The sequence below is a fragment of the Vigna umbellata genome, chromosome 2 (genome assembly GCF_029865625.1).
Source record: "Vigna umbellata cultivar VRB3 chromosome 2, Vumbellata_1.0, whole genome shotgun sequence".
NCBI classification, from domain to species: Eukaryota; Viridiplantae; Streptophyta; class Magnoliopsida; order Fabales; family Fabaceae; genus Vigna; species Vigna umbellata.
This window is the reverse complement of record NC_142166.1, coordinates 20,188,299-20,202,297: the sequence shown is the minus strand read 5'-3', so window position 1 is coordinate 20,202,297 and position 13,999 is coordinate 20,188,299. Positions and strand designations below refer to the sequence as shown.

The following is a 13,999-nucleotide window of genomic DNA, read 5'->3' as shown; positions in this document are numbered from 1 at the left end:
TTATTGATTAGCTAAGATTTAAAGACGAAATATTTGGATTTTATATGCAAAAGACGAAAATTAAATATGTATGCATGAAGTTTTGATCAATGGCAAAAGCAAAAGATAAACACTTTCAATGAAATATATGCATGAATATGTTGTTGGGGGTCAATTTCATCTTATCCACTCTCATATATTTTAGGAATTCAACATTCAAATCATCATTGTTAATGCCACTCTCTAAAGTACCTTTCAAGAAGGCTTCTCACTAATCACGAGTTCATACAATTCCTAGCATTCCTAATTATTAGTTCATAAGTGTAGGAGCTTAACGACAACCAATATGATATTGGGAGAAATTCCCCAGATCTAGACTTCCCCCTACGCGCCCGTATCGACAAAACCAATAATCATGCATCGAATGAGTTAAACAATGCAAGCATTACGCAAAGAGGAAAAACCCTAACTAATGATGAAAGAAAGCATATATCTTAAATAAAAGATGTAAAAACAAATTCCATATATGAGAGCTTCAAAAGATTACATTGATTCCCCAACAAACATACAGAGTTTAGTTCACCATATTCATGGTGAACCTAGATGAATTTCAATGAAAGAATGAAAGATAAAACCCTAAAAAGGTGAAGAGGAAGCCTCAGCATCCAAGATCCTCCTTCAAAGGGGTGGAAGAGAGAGTGTTTGCTTCGTTCCAGCAAAAGATACCTAACCCTAAGAAACCCTAAAGATTATATATTATTCGTAAATTACAGAAAATTAGGTCCAAGCCCATAAAAGTGCCGCTCAGCGGTAAGTGCGTGAGACGTTTCTTCCCCTCAGGGGCCATTTTGCCCCTCAGCGGACCTCCCGTAAGCTCCTAAGTGCCGCTCAGCGGTAAACTGCCGCTGAGCGGTGACTTCGGCTTCTCCTTTTGCACTTTTTGATGTCTTTTCTGATTTCATATCTCTCCTTCTTCACTTCTTTCACCAAATTCACCTTAAAACCTGCACAAAAACACTGAAATCAAGCATAAACCTGTCCAGCTCTCTTATTTCTGAAAATATGGATAAAAGCATGATTTCAAGCTAGTTTCTAAGTGTAAAGGTTGCTTTTTGTGTCAATTTTAAGCATGAAAATAATAGTTTTTCAACTGTTATCATAAATCTTCTATAAAATCCAGCATGACCTAAAAAGCTTCTGATTCCCTTCACATTTATTGGTGGTGGAAGTTTCTCAATGACCTCTACCTTGGCTTTATCCACTTCTATTACCATAAAACGACATTTCTCAATTCCCCTAGCAGAAATCTTGTGACCTAACACAATTCCTTCTATTACCATAAAACGACATTTCTCCTAATTAAGCACAAGATTAGTTTGAACACATCTCTTGAGGACAACATGCAGATTAGCCAAACATTTTTTGGAAAGAATCTCCAAACACCGAAAAATCATCCATGAAAACTTCAATACACTTTTCTATGAGATCAGCAAAAATTGCTTGCATACACCTTTGAAACGTGGCTGTAGCATTACATAACCCAAATGGCATCTTTCTGTAAGCAAAGACACCAAAAGGACATGTGAATGTCGTCTTCTCTTAGTCTTTTGGGTATACCACAATTTGATTGTATCCAGAATATCCACCCAGAAAGCAATAAAAAGCCTGACCTGTCAGTCTTTCCAACATCTAATCCATAAAAGGAAGGGGAAAATGATCATTCCTAGTAGCCTTATTCAACTTGCTGTAATCGATGCACGTTCGCCATCCAGTAACAGTCCTAGTAGGAATAACCTCATTCTTCTCATTATAGATTATTGTCATCCCACCTTTCTTTGGCACTACCTGTACTGGACTCACTCATTCACTGTCAGAAATTGGATATATGATGCCAGCTTCCAGAAGCTTTAATACTTCTTTTCTAACAACTTCCTTCATCATAGGATTTAACCTTCTCTGCGGTTGAGCCACTGGTCTATATTCATCCTCCATAAAAATTATGTGCATGCAGTAAGTTGGGCTTATACCTTTGAGATCTGAGATTGACCACCCAATAGCTTTTTTGTTGGCTTTCAATATTGCTATGAGCTTCTTTTCTTCTTCAGGAAGCAAAGAATTACTAATGATGACTGGTTTGTTCCATCTTCTTCTAAGAAAACATATTTCAAATGTGATGGCAACATTTTTAACTCCAGCTTATTTTCTTTAATTTCTTCTTTGGTATCAATTTTCTCAAAATTGGCCTCCTCTACCGGAATTTCCTTTAACGTCTCCAAATCCATTAAACACTCATCAATTAATTTTTCTTCCTCTTCATTCAAATACTCACATGCATCAATGAGAGTTCTTTCTAATGGAGAAGAACAACACACCATCGTTTCTCGCACCATACAAACTTCATCAAGCACATCAATTTGGAAACATGCTTTATCATCCTTAGGGTATGTCATGGCTTTGAATACATCAAAATTCACTTCTTCATCTTGCACTCGTACTTTAAGCTTACCATTCTCTACATCAATTAAAACTCTAGCAGTTTTCATAAATGGTCTCCCCAGGATAAGAGACACATCTCCATTCTCTTCCATCTCCATTATAACAAAATCCACTGGAAATACAAATTTGTCAACCTTTACCAGCACATCTTCAACCACCCATACGGATATTTAAGAGACCTATCCGCCAATTGAAGCGCGATTCTAGTAGGTTTGAGTTCCAAACCCTCAATTCTTTTGAACATAGAAAGCAGCATTAAATTAATGCTAGCTCCTAAATCAATCAACGCCCTTCCAACTTCCAACTCTACTATGGTGCATGGAATAGTGAAATTTCCTGGATCTTTAAACTTAGGAGGTAATTTTTGTATAATTGCACTACAGTTTCCTTGCACTTCAATGGTCTCCTTCTCAATGTATTTTCTTTTCTTTGTAAGGAGTTCCTTCAAAATTTTTGCATATGATGGCATCTGTTGCAATGCTTCAGAGAAAGGTATGGTAATCTCCAGTTTTTTAAACATCTCCATGAATCACTCCAGCTGTTTTTCTTTCTCCTTCCTTGAATAAATATTTGGATAAGTAAATGGTTTTTCAAAATCTCATTCTTTTTTTCTCTCATCTATCTCTTTTTTCGCTCTTTCCTTTTTTGTCTCATCTACCTCTTCTCTCTTTTTTTTCTTTCTCAACTCTCTCTTTCCACTCAAGTGTTTCTTTTCCACTCTCATTTTCTTTCTCTTTTCTCTCTATTTTTCTTTCCTCTAACACTTTGCCACTTCTTCTAACAATGGTTTTACACTCTTCCCTCAAATTACTTTTCACATTCTTCTCACAACCCTCCATCTTGTTTACCAATTGCCCAATGTTCATCTTCATACTGTTAAATGCCGCCTCTACATTCTTACAATAAGAAATGCTCATTTTCATGAATTGTTGGAAAGTCTCCTCAAGCTTTGTGGTTTTCTTAATTAGAGTAGGTTGTTGCTGCCACTATTTCTGCTGCCTTTGAACCATTGAAATATTATATATCTCTTGTGGTAATAAAGAAAGCTTCTTTGTCACTTCTTCCAAATGTTGAGTAATAATTTTATTTTGTGCAAGCAAGGCATCTTGAGATTGCAGTTATAGGACTTCCTTTTGTTGAGGTGGAGCTCCTCTTTCATTATGCATCTCGTTATCATTGGTAGCCATGTTGTCTATCAATTCAAAAGCTTCCTCTGGAGTCTTGCATTTGATATTACCTCCAGCTGAGGCATCTAGCATCAATTTAGTTTGTGAACCAACACCTCCAAGGAAGAGAATGACTATTGTTGCTTCGTCAAAGCCATGAATGGGCGTCTTTCTAAATAAGCTCTTGGATTTATCCCATGCTTGACCTAGTGTCTCCTCCATGCCTTGTCTAAAAGAAGAGATTTCTTGCTTTCCTTTGTTGATTTTGGACTGTGGGAAGTACTTGTTTAGAAACCTTGAAACCACAGCTTCCCATTCAGTAAAGTTATCCTCTGGGAAAGAATTCCACCATAGCTTAGCATTGCCTCCCAATGAGAAAGGAAACAAACTAAGCTTTATTACATCATCCGGCACACCATTGATCTTCACAGTGTTGCAAATCTCGTTGAATGTGGTTAGATGCTCATATGGACTTTCATGAGACAGTCCATTAAATTGGTTGCTCTTTACGAATTGTATCAATGCCGGTTTCACCTCCATGTTTGCAGCATTGACCCTCGGCCTAGCAATCCTATTAAAGTGATGAGGGCCAACAACATTGGTGTAATCTGCCAGAGTACGTCTACCATTGTTCTCCCCGGCCATCTCTTCAGTACTTTGGTTAGATCTTTGTGGTGAGGGTTGTAGAAGTGTCTCCGGAGAAGGAAATATTTCTCTAGATGTTCGGATTCTCCTTCTCCGTTTATTCTCGTCCAATCCTTCAAGAAGAGGTTCCGTTGTTTTCTTTCTCCTAGTCCGAATTGTATCCACCATACACAAGAAACCAAGACCCTAGAAACAATTGTTAGCACAAAAAGATAGAAAATATAAACTAAAAAGATAAAAAAAGATAAAAACATAAAACAAAAAGAGAAAAAGATAAAAAATCAAGTCAAAGCTAATCAATAATCACACAAATAGAATAGTTAAACCACGAGTCCCCAGCAACAGCGCCAAAAATTTGATAAACAAATTTTTAATCCCTGGCAACGGCGCCAAAAACTTGTTAACACTTGGCAAGTGTACCGAATCGTATCAAGTAATAATAAAATGGTAAGACCAAGTATCGTTTCCCAAAGGACTCACGGCCTAGACAGTTATGTGATTTCTTGATTAAATTAGACTTGTAAGCAAAATCATTGTGTTTGAATAGCAGAAAATAAACATGAATTCAATTTTTGATCAATTGGATTGAAACACGCAAAACAGATTGACGTAAAATATGAATGATTATGTTGTTGGGGTTTTCGACTTATCCTATCCACTCTCATGTATTCATGAATTCATCTTTCTTCATTAATGTTAATGGAACTTTCTAATTTACCTTAAACCCGATGTCTCGATGAAGAAAGCCTACTCCTAATCACTAGTTTACAATGTCTTGTCTCCCTAGCAATTATTCATGCATTACATTCACACAGAAGCTTAAAGGCAATCGATCCTCCTATTCCTATGTCTAGGTAATATTGCTTCCGGGAGAATTTCCCTAGTTCTTGATTTCCTCATATGTGTCCCTAGTGAAAAAATCAATAATCATGCAATTGAATGAGTTAAACAAAGCATGCATAGAGTATAGAGGAAAAACCCTAACAATTAATGAAGTAAAGCATATATAACAAAGAATCAATTCAATACATGAGAGTTTCAAAGGATTACATCGTTTCCCCAACAACAATGGAGGTTTAGTTTACCATAGACATGGTGAAACTAGACGAAAATAATGAAAAGAATGAAAGATAAAACCCTTAAAGTTGAAGATCGGAGGTTCCGCATCCAAAATTCGCCTTCAAGGGGTGAAAAGAGTGTAATTTCGTCGTGCGGTTGTTCAGAATGACTCTCAGCGGTAGTTTTAAACCTCATCGGTGGCTACGGTGCTTCAGAATGCCGCTCAGCGGTAAAACTTACGCTCAACGGTGACTGCGACTCTTCTTTTGTGCACTTTTACTTTCTTTCCTAAGTCCAGCTCCTTACTACTTCAACTTCTTTCATCTAATTCATCTTAATTCCTGCCAAAACAAGGAAAACCAAGCATAAAACCCATCTAACTCTCTTATTTCCAAAAATTAAGCAAAAACATGATTCCAAGCTGGTTTCTAAGTCATAAAGGTTGTTTTTAATATCAAAATTAAGTATAAAAATAACGGTTTTTCAACCATTATCACTAGGCAATATTTCTTTTGGGAGAGATTCCCCAGATCTAGATTTCCCCGTATGTGTCCATATCGACAAAATCAATTATCATGCTATGAATGAGTTAAATAAAGCAAGCATAGAGTATAGAGGAAAATTCATAACAATTAATGAACAAAGCGTTTAAAATAATAATCAATTCAATACATGAGAGTTTCAAAGGATTACATCGTTTCCCCAACAACAATTGAAGTTTAGTTCACTATAGACATGGTGAAACTAGATGAATAATGGAAAATAATGAGATAGAAAAACCCTAAAAGTAGAAGATAGGAGCTTCCGCCTCCCAATCCGCCTCCAAGAGAGTGTTTCTGCGCCTCTTCTGTCAAAAGATACCAAGCCTAGGACGTCCAAATCCTTAAATAGAGCATAAAAAAAGTCCAAACTCACGAGACTGGCGCTCAATGCCTCAACTTAGGGCACCCAGGCGTGACTACGAAAGCATCTACGCTCAACGCCCCTAGAAGGGCGCCCAGGCGTGAGTTGCAGTACTAACTGGCGCTCAGCGGCACAAAAAGGGCGCTCAGGTACTAAGGTGAGACTTCAGCGCTGAGGGCCTCTAAAAGGGCGCTTAAGCGCCACCTGCAGTCCTTCTCCTAATGATTTTCCAGCTTTTCCTGAATTCCAGCTCCTTGATACTTCAACTCTTCCTCCAAACCATCGTAATTCCTGGTAAAACAAGGAAAACCAAGCGTAAAACCAATAATTCCACCTTCAACTCTCTTATTCTCATAACTAAAGCAAAAGCATGATTTCAAGCTAGTTTCTAAGTCATAAAGGGTGGTTTAGTATCAAAATTAAGTATCAAATAACGGTATTTTCAACCATTATCACTAATAAATGGACGATTTTCATTGTCCATGCGAATCAAAAGCCCATGAAAATGTTATGCAGTGCAACTCAAAGTGGTGCCCTACATTCCTTCCTGAAAGATCAATCATTTAGAGGTAGCTATGGCCGACCTAGATTCTAGGAGAAACACAAAGAAATGGATGGAGCCGCAAGATAAGGTCAAACAATTAATTTTGGGATAATAGAAGGAGCAAGTCCCCAATGTAAGGAGGAGTCTTAATTCGTAGCACGAACGATTGTTGACAAGAGTGTTCAAGGCCAACATTGACCTATTCGCTTGGACAACGGTGAACATGCTAGGCATTCACCCTACGTGATGTCTCACAAGCTCACCATGCTCAAAAAGCCCACCTAATGGCACAGAAGAAACGATGTTTGGGCAAGGAGAATAAGAAAGTTGTTGAGGTATAGGTGAAGAAGCTTTGAGAAGCACATTTCCTTCAGGAAATCACCTATGCCACGTGGTTGGCAAACGTGGTTATGGTCAAGAAGCTGAGTAGTCAATGAAGGATGTGCACTAGGGATGGCAACGGGTTGGGTCGGATACAAATAGTGCCTACTTGCAACCTAAACTGCAAAACGAAAATCCAACCCGCAACCAGTTCGGTACCCACGCAGGTGTCTGTGGATACTCGCAAAAATTTTAAAAATAAAATTTAAATTTAAATACAAAATATATATGATATAAATCAAATTAAATTAAATATAAATTAAAATTCAATTTTTTAATTAAATTTAACCTAACTCCCAATTTGCAAGAACAAAATTGCAAGCATAGAACCCCAAGATCATAAACGCATAGAAAATCCAAAAACACTACAAGACCAAGAATTCCAAAAAATCTCAAACTAGAAAAGAAGATCAAAAACTCCAAACTCGCTACAAGGTCAGCAAAAGCCCTAATCGTAGGAACCCTAACCCTAAATCTTGAGAAACAACAACACTAAATTCCCAATTTTAAATCTCTCAATCCTGAATAAGAACCCTCAATATTTCTCCACCACCTACAGAGGAAAAATAAAGAAAACTCAATCCCAAAATCGTGAGCCAAACGCGAGAATCAGACCTCTGTGCTGCAAAGTCGCCGCGATACGTAGAAGCCTCCTTGCTTTGCAAGACGAACAAGAAAAAGTGAAGGGAGAAGAAACCTCCCTCCTTGGGCAGCAAACCAGCACAAAGGGAAGGAGAATAACAAGAAGGGTCATGCGCCCTCGCGAGGCACTAGGGAAGACGATAACGTCGTTAGAGTCGCACCATCGTTGCACCGCCCTCTTCGCCACCACGAGACCACCTCCTTTGCGCGAGCCACAAATGATTATCTCTAAGCTGAGTTGTGCGCGCGAGAACATACATAGAGAATAAGCTTGAAGCTTCTAAGTTTGCTCGCTAGAAATGTAAAAGAGTAGAGATTGAAAAAAAAACTCTAAATACAATTTTTAAGAGAAATCAACAATTAGGCAATTGAGATTTTTAATTAGGGTTACATAATTTTTAATTGAAAAACTTTCCTTTTTTTCAAGAGTAATAAAAAAAATTAATTTTAAGAAATAAAATAAAAATATTATTATTGTTTTTTGCAAGTAATGGATACTCGCGGGTCGAATACTATAAAACCTACACCCAACAAGTTTAGAAGCGGATATTAAAATATTTGCGGGCAATAACTACATTGTTCATTTTATCCACGGGCGCGCATTTTTTTATCATCCCTAATGTGCACCAACTTCATTCACCTAAACAACGCCTGCCCGAATGATGCTTACAAAATTTATCTGAGTGGAAGGCAACAAGGTTAGAAGGAAAAATCCCACATGAAAAGAACACTAAATTTATCACCATGATGACATCCCAAAACCTCAAGAGAGCATGATGCGACCAAGAGGACATGACAACACCACCTAATGAAAAATTGATTCTCTCCAAGGCTCACAAACTCACACACAACAAAAGAATACAAAAATTGAAATTTCCCAAGTTTAAATAAACTTGGTGGCTCACATGATCCAAAGATTATTGAATCCTAGGAGAAAAACACTACCAATTATAGTGAACTCTAGAAAAATCAAAGAAGAAAATATTATGATGCATTTACATTCAATCAATCTTATTCATCCAGTGGTCCACAACGCAACATATTCATCTAATCAATCACATCAAAATCTCTCTATCACTTCGAGTTCTTTGGACAATAAAAGCAATGTTTTCTAAAGATTCTCGACCTCTCCTAAAGCCTAGGGGGCTAGTGTATATTGTATAACCGATATTCTCTTGTCAGTGTGAACCAATACCACTTAGGATTACATATCGCTTAAGTATGGTTACCCTTAATTAATCAACAAAAAGAAAGTAGTTAAGAATAATGAACTTGACTAATCTAGGCCCACTCAATTAGAAGGCCATTAAAATAATATAAATAAACATTGTTCACAACATAAAAGACTCTTAATTTATTATTGCATTTACACTTCTGAAATTTGTTGACTTAAGAGTCAAAGTATCTTTGCATACACCATCGTCATCTTCGAAGTAGGATTCATTTTACACTTACAATGTCAGTTCTTTATAAGTACTTTATGGAAAAGAAAAATTAAATAATTAAATTAATAAAAATAATCTAAATTTGTTTATGAAAAAGAATTACAAATTATATTGTAAAATTGATTACAAATTTCTTATATATTTTATTTTCTTATCTTTAGGTGTTTTATTTTTTTATTTTTAAAACAAATTTTAATAGTTTTGTTATAAAAATTGTCAATAATTACAAATGTATATTGCAAGTTTTGTGAATTTGAAATATAAACATATATAAAGATATTCATATATTATGATTTTTAAATATAATATAACTCATTTCTTATAAACTTCCATTATATGAAATATAATGCAACTAGAATACTGGCTATATACATGTATATATTTCTTCACAATTGTTAACCTATATATTTTTTTCTCGACAATGATTACCTTTGGCTAAAGTGATAAATGTTTTTGGAGTATACACAGATTCCACAAAATCATCCTCAAACCTACTATTAACTATTGAAATCTGATCTTTTGAAAATCCATCACCAAATTTGAAGAGATATATGATTATTAAAAAAAAAGTAAACATTTATATTTATGAAGAAAAAAAAATGAAAGTTAAAATAATAGGAAGATGGGTGTAAAATTGAATAGGTGTAAAAACACTATAGGTGCTTCTCTTTTCTCCAATGATAAATCAGTAACGTAAAATCGAATCATGAGCTTTCTTAAAATAGAAACCTTCCCTTAAAAACAATACAAGCCATAGAATTGAAGTAGAGTTCCCACTTGAAGTGGACAGCCACCAAAACCAAAGGAACCCCACTTCTTTTCTCTCTGCCTTCAATTCTTCTCTTATCCTTTTTATCAGACAAACCAAAACATAATTATCCTCCTTACATTATTTCCCAACTTTTTTGCTCCATCTTCGTAACCCTTTTGTACTTTCTAGTCAATTCATCTGCTCAACGCAACACGACTTCAACCACGTTCTTTTGCATGCAAACTTCATCAGCTAACTATTTTCGAACATATATAGTATATGTATATATATGATGCATGTGGCTTACCAAGGTGATGCATGTTTGACGCATGAAAGAGTCATCATCTATAAGGGTTGCACGTAAGAGGAAGTGAAGGTTTTTGTAAGAAGAATGGAGATAAATATGAGAAAAATGGAAGAAGCAACCAATAAATCGGATGACTACATAGTATGTTATGCACCTACCATGATAACAACAAATGGGGTGTGGCAAGGAGACAACCCTTTGGATTATTCTCTCCCTCTTTTCATCTTGCAATTGACTTTAGTTGTGATTGCCACCCGCTTATTTGTGTTCATACTCAAACCTTTTCGCCAGCCACGCGTAATTGCTGAAGTCTTGGTTAGTTTTATTTCTTCAACATGATCGATAATTTCATTATATATCTGAGCAAATTTCATTCATGAAATCTTGTCTTTGTATGTGTTGCGTCACTTCAGACCTAAACTGTTTGGCTAAAAGCATGAGAGAATGAGAAAACATCTCCCAACTGTTTCTGTTATGGTTTTAAAAACATTTGTTTAGGAAAGTATTTTCAGAAGTTGAAATTGTTTTAAAGAACCATTTTTAAAACCAAGAGTGAGAAGGGCTAGAAGATTAACACACTCTGATTGGTTTTTTGCTGACAGATGTTATGATTTTGCATGGGTACAGGGTGGAGTAGTATTGGGTCCTTCGGTGCTTGGACAAAACGAAACATTTGCCAATGCAGTTTTTCCTCTAAGAAGTGTTATGGTGATTGAAACAATGGCAAATATTGGTCTCCTCTATTTTCTGTTCTTGGTAGGGGTGGAAATGGACATAACAGTGATGCGAAGCGTGGGTAGAAAAGCTGTGGCTTCGGCAATGGCTGGCATGATTTTACCTTTCCTCGTTGGAGTGGCCTTCTCCTACCTTTTGGCCAAAAAAACTGATACCCATATAAACCAAGGCACATACATCCTATTCCTTGGCGTTGCTCTCTCTGTCACTGCATTTCCTGTCCTTGCTAGGATCCTGGCTGAGCTTAAACTCGTTAACACAGAGTTGGGGAAGCTTGCTCTTTCAGCTGCACTCATCAATGACGTGTGTGCTTGGGTTCTGTTAGCTTTGGCCATTGCACTAGCTGAGAACAATGCAGCTTCGTTGGCTTCTCTCTGGGTTCTACTCTCTGGTGCTGCATTTGTGGCCTTTTGTATTTTTGCTGTTCGACCAGCAGTTGAATGGCTGATTAGGAAAACCCCTGAAGGAGAAACTTTCAGTGAGTTTTATATATCTCTTATTCTAGCTGGGGTCATGGTCTCAGGCTTCATCACTGATGCAATTGGAACTCATTCTGTTTTTGGAGCTTTTGTGTTTGGTTTGGTAATCCCAAATGGACCACTCAGTTTTACTCTTGTGGAAAAGCTTGAGGACTTTGTTTCCGGACTTCTGCTACCTCTCTTTTTTGCCATAAGTGGGCTAAAAACCAACCTAGCACTCATTAATGGCTCATACACCTGGGCGATTCTTATTCTAGTCATTTTTCTGGCCTGCATTGGCAAAGTTCTTGGCACCCTATTGATTGCACTGCTTTATCAAATGCCAATACGTGAAGGAGCTGCCCTTGGTTTACTCATGAACACAAAAGGTCTCGTTGAAATGGTCGTGCTTAATGTTGGGAAGGACCAGAAGGTACTCACACTAAAATGATAATGTTATACATACTTCCTTCAAATAATCCTCATATTTTATAAAAAAAATAAAATAAAATTCTTGCATGAATCACTTACAACTTTGTTTAACAAATAGGATAATTATACTTCTGGTTCCCTTAATTCCTCTCTTGATAAGTGATGCCGATCACTTACAACTGCGTGCAGGTTTTTGATGAAGAATCATTTGCAGTTATGGTCGTTATAACAGTAATAATGACTGCCATTATTGTACCTGCCATATCAATCATTTATAGGCCCTCAAGAAGCAGCATATATTACAAAAGAAGAACAATTGAGATATCAAAATCAAATACTGAGTTCAGACTCCTAGTGTGCATCCATACCCCTCGAAACGTTCCAACAATGATAAACCTTCTTGAAGCCTCTAACCCATCAAAGAACTCCCCAATATGTGCCTATGTGCTCCATCTGGTGGAACTCAGTGGTCGAACATCAGCCATGCTCATTGTTCACAACACAGCAAAACAAGACCTCCCTGCCCTTAACAGAACCGAAGCTCAATCTGACCACATAATCAAAGCCTTTGAAAACTACGAGCAGCATGCTTCATTCATCGCAGTTCAGCCCTTGACAGCCATCTCTCCCTATTCCACCATGCATGAAGACATATGCAATTTGGCAGCAGACAAACGTGTGGCCCTCATCATTGTTCCTTTTCATAAACAACAAACAGTCGATGGTGGCATGGAAGCTACAAACATGGCCTATAGAGCCATCAACCAGAATGTACTAGCAAATGCACCTTGCTCAGTAGGAATTCTAGTAGATAGAGGCTTAAGTGGCTCTAATCGTTTGGCTGGAAATCAAGTATCTCATCACATAGCAGTATTGTTTTTCGGAGGCCCAGATGATAGAGAGGCTTTGTGCTATGGATGGAGAATGATGGAACATCCAGGGATTAGCCTCACCATAATGCGTTTTCTCCCAGGTGAACAGGCAGAGCCGTCCTGCCCACAACAAGACAGCAATAATATGGATGGACCAAGGATGCTGACAGTGCAAACAGATAGGGATATACAGAAGAAACTTGATGAAAAACTTCTAGAAGAATTTAGGATGTCATGTGGGAGTGAAGATGCAGTTGATTATGTTGAGAAGGTAGTTAACAATGGGGAAGACACAGTGGCTGCAATAAGGAGCATGGATGATGTTCATGATCTTTTCGTTGTAGGGAGAGGTCAAGGGATGATATCACCTCTCACTGCAGGACTCACTGATTGGAGTGAATGTCCTGAAATGGGGGCCATTGGAGATTTGCTAGCATCTTCAGATTTTGCTGCCACTGCTTCAGTTTTGGTGGTGCAACAATATGTTGGGCAAGTATATCCAGGAACGGAAACACCTAATGGTGATGATTATATCGATTTTAGCCATTGTTCTACATCACCTGCAGCTAAAGTATACAGTTAGACCATTTTAAACCTAAACCATGCAAAGTACAGAACATTTATTCTCTTTTCTTTTTCATATGTTCCCTCCATTTTTGTATCATGTCTCCTGGAGTATAGTTATTTTTGTTTGTAATATAACTTCTTCAATACGACAAATGTACATATTAAAACTATATCAGCACAATCTTTTCTGGTTATCTTTTCATAACTCTTTGCCTTTCAATAGTCAATTCAAGTTAATTGACATAAGTATTAGGGGTTGGAAGGTATATTAGGGGTTGGAAGGTATACGAGAGAAGAAGAAAGTATGAGAGAAGAAGAAAGTATACGAGAGAAGAAGGACACCAAACGGTGGAAGCACTAGTAAAAAATATACTTTTTAACTCATCCAATAGACTTCGGTCTAAGAAAAATCGAAGCCTATCAGAAAGCGGTGACAATTTTGTAGTTTTGATGAATTTATATGCCTCGGTTCAGTGAGAGCCGAATCATATAGCACATATTACGGCCTATTAGCTCGGTTAAAGGTGGAACCGAGGCCTCTGTTTTGATGTATTGTCTTGGTTAAAGGTGGAACCGAGGCCTATTACCTCCGTCAAATCTCGCACCTGACCTACTCT

General features: G+C 37.2%; 1 protein-coding gene across 1 annotated transcript; it reads left to right on the top strand.

Moving 5' to 3' along the window:
* Positions 1-10,423: 10,423 nt before the first annotated feature.
* Positions 10,424-13,398, top strand: LOC124827870 (cation/H(+) antiporter 15-like). Its single transcript, XM_047301024.2, has 3 exons — positions 10,424-10,633; positions 10,946-11,944; positions 12,133-13,398. The coding sequence occupies exons 1-3, from the start codon at positions 10,424-10,426 to the stop codon at positions 13,396-13,398; spliced, it is 2,475 nt and encodes an 824-aa protein (XP_047156980.2).
* Positions 13,399-13,999: the final 601 nt, after the last annotated feature.

Bases quoted from the DNA above. Each gene is read 5' to 3' on its own strand.
- LOC124827870 (XM_047301024.2), top strand. From the start codon at position 10,424: ATGGAAGAAGCAACCAATAAATCGGATGACTACATAGTATGTTATGCA. The intron at 10,634-10,945 runs GTTAGTTTTATT...GCATGGGTACAG, and splicing joins GCGTAATTGCTGAAGTCTTG to GGTGGAGTAGTATTGGGTCC. The intron at 11,945-12,132 runs GTACTCACACTA...AACTGCGTGCAG, and splicing joins ATGTTGGGAAGGACCAGAAG to GTTTTTGATGAAGAATCATT.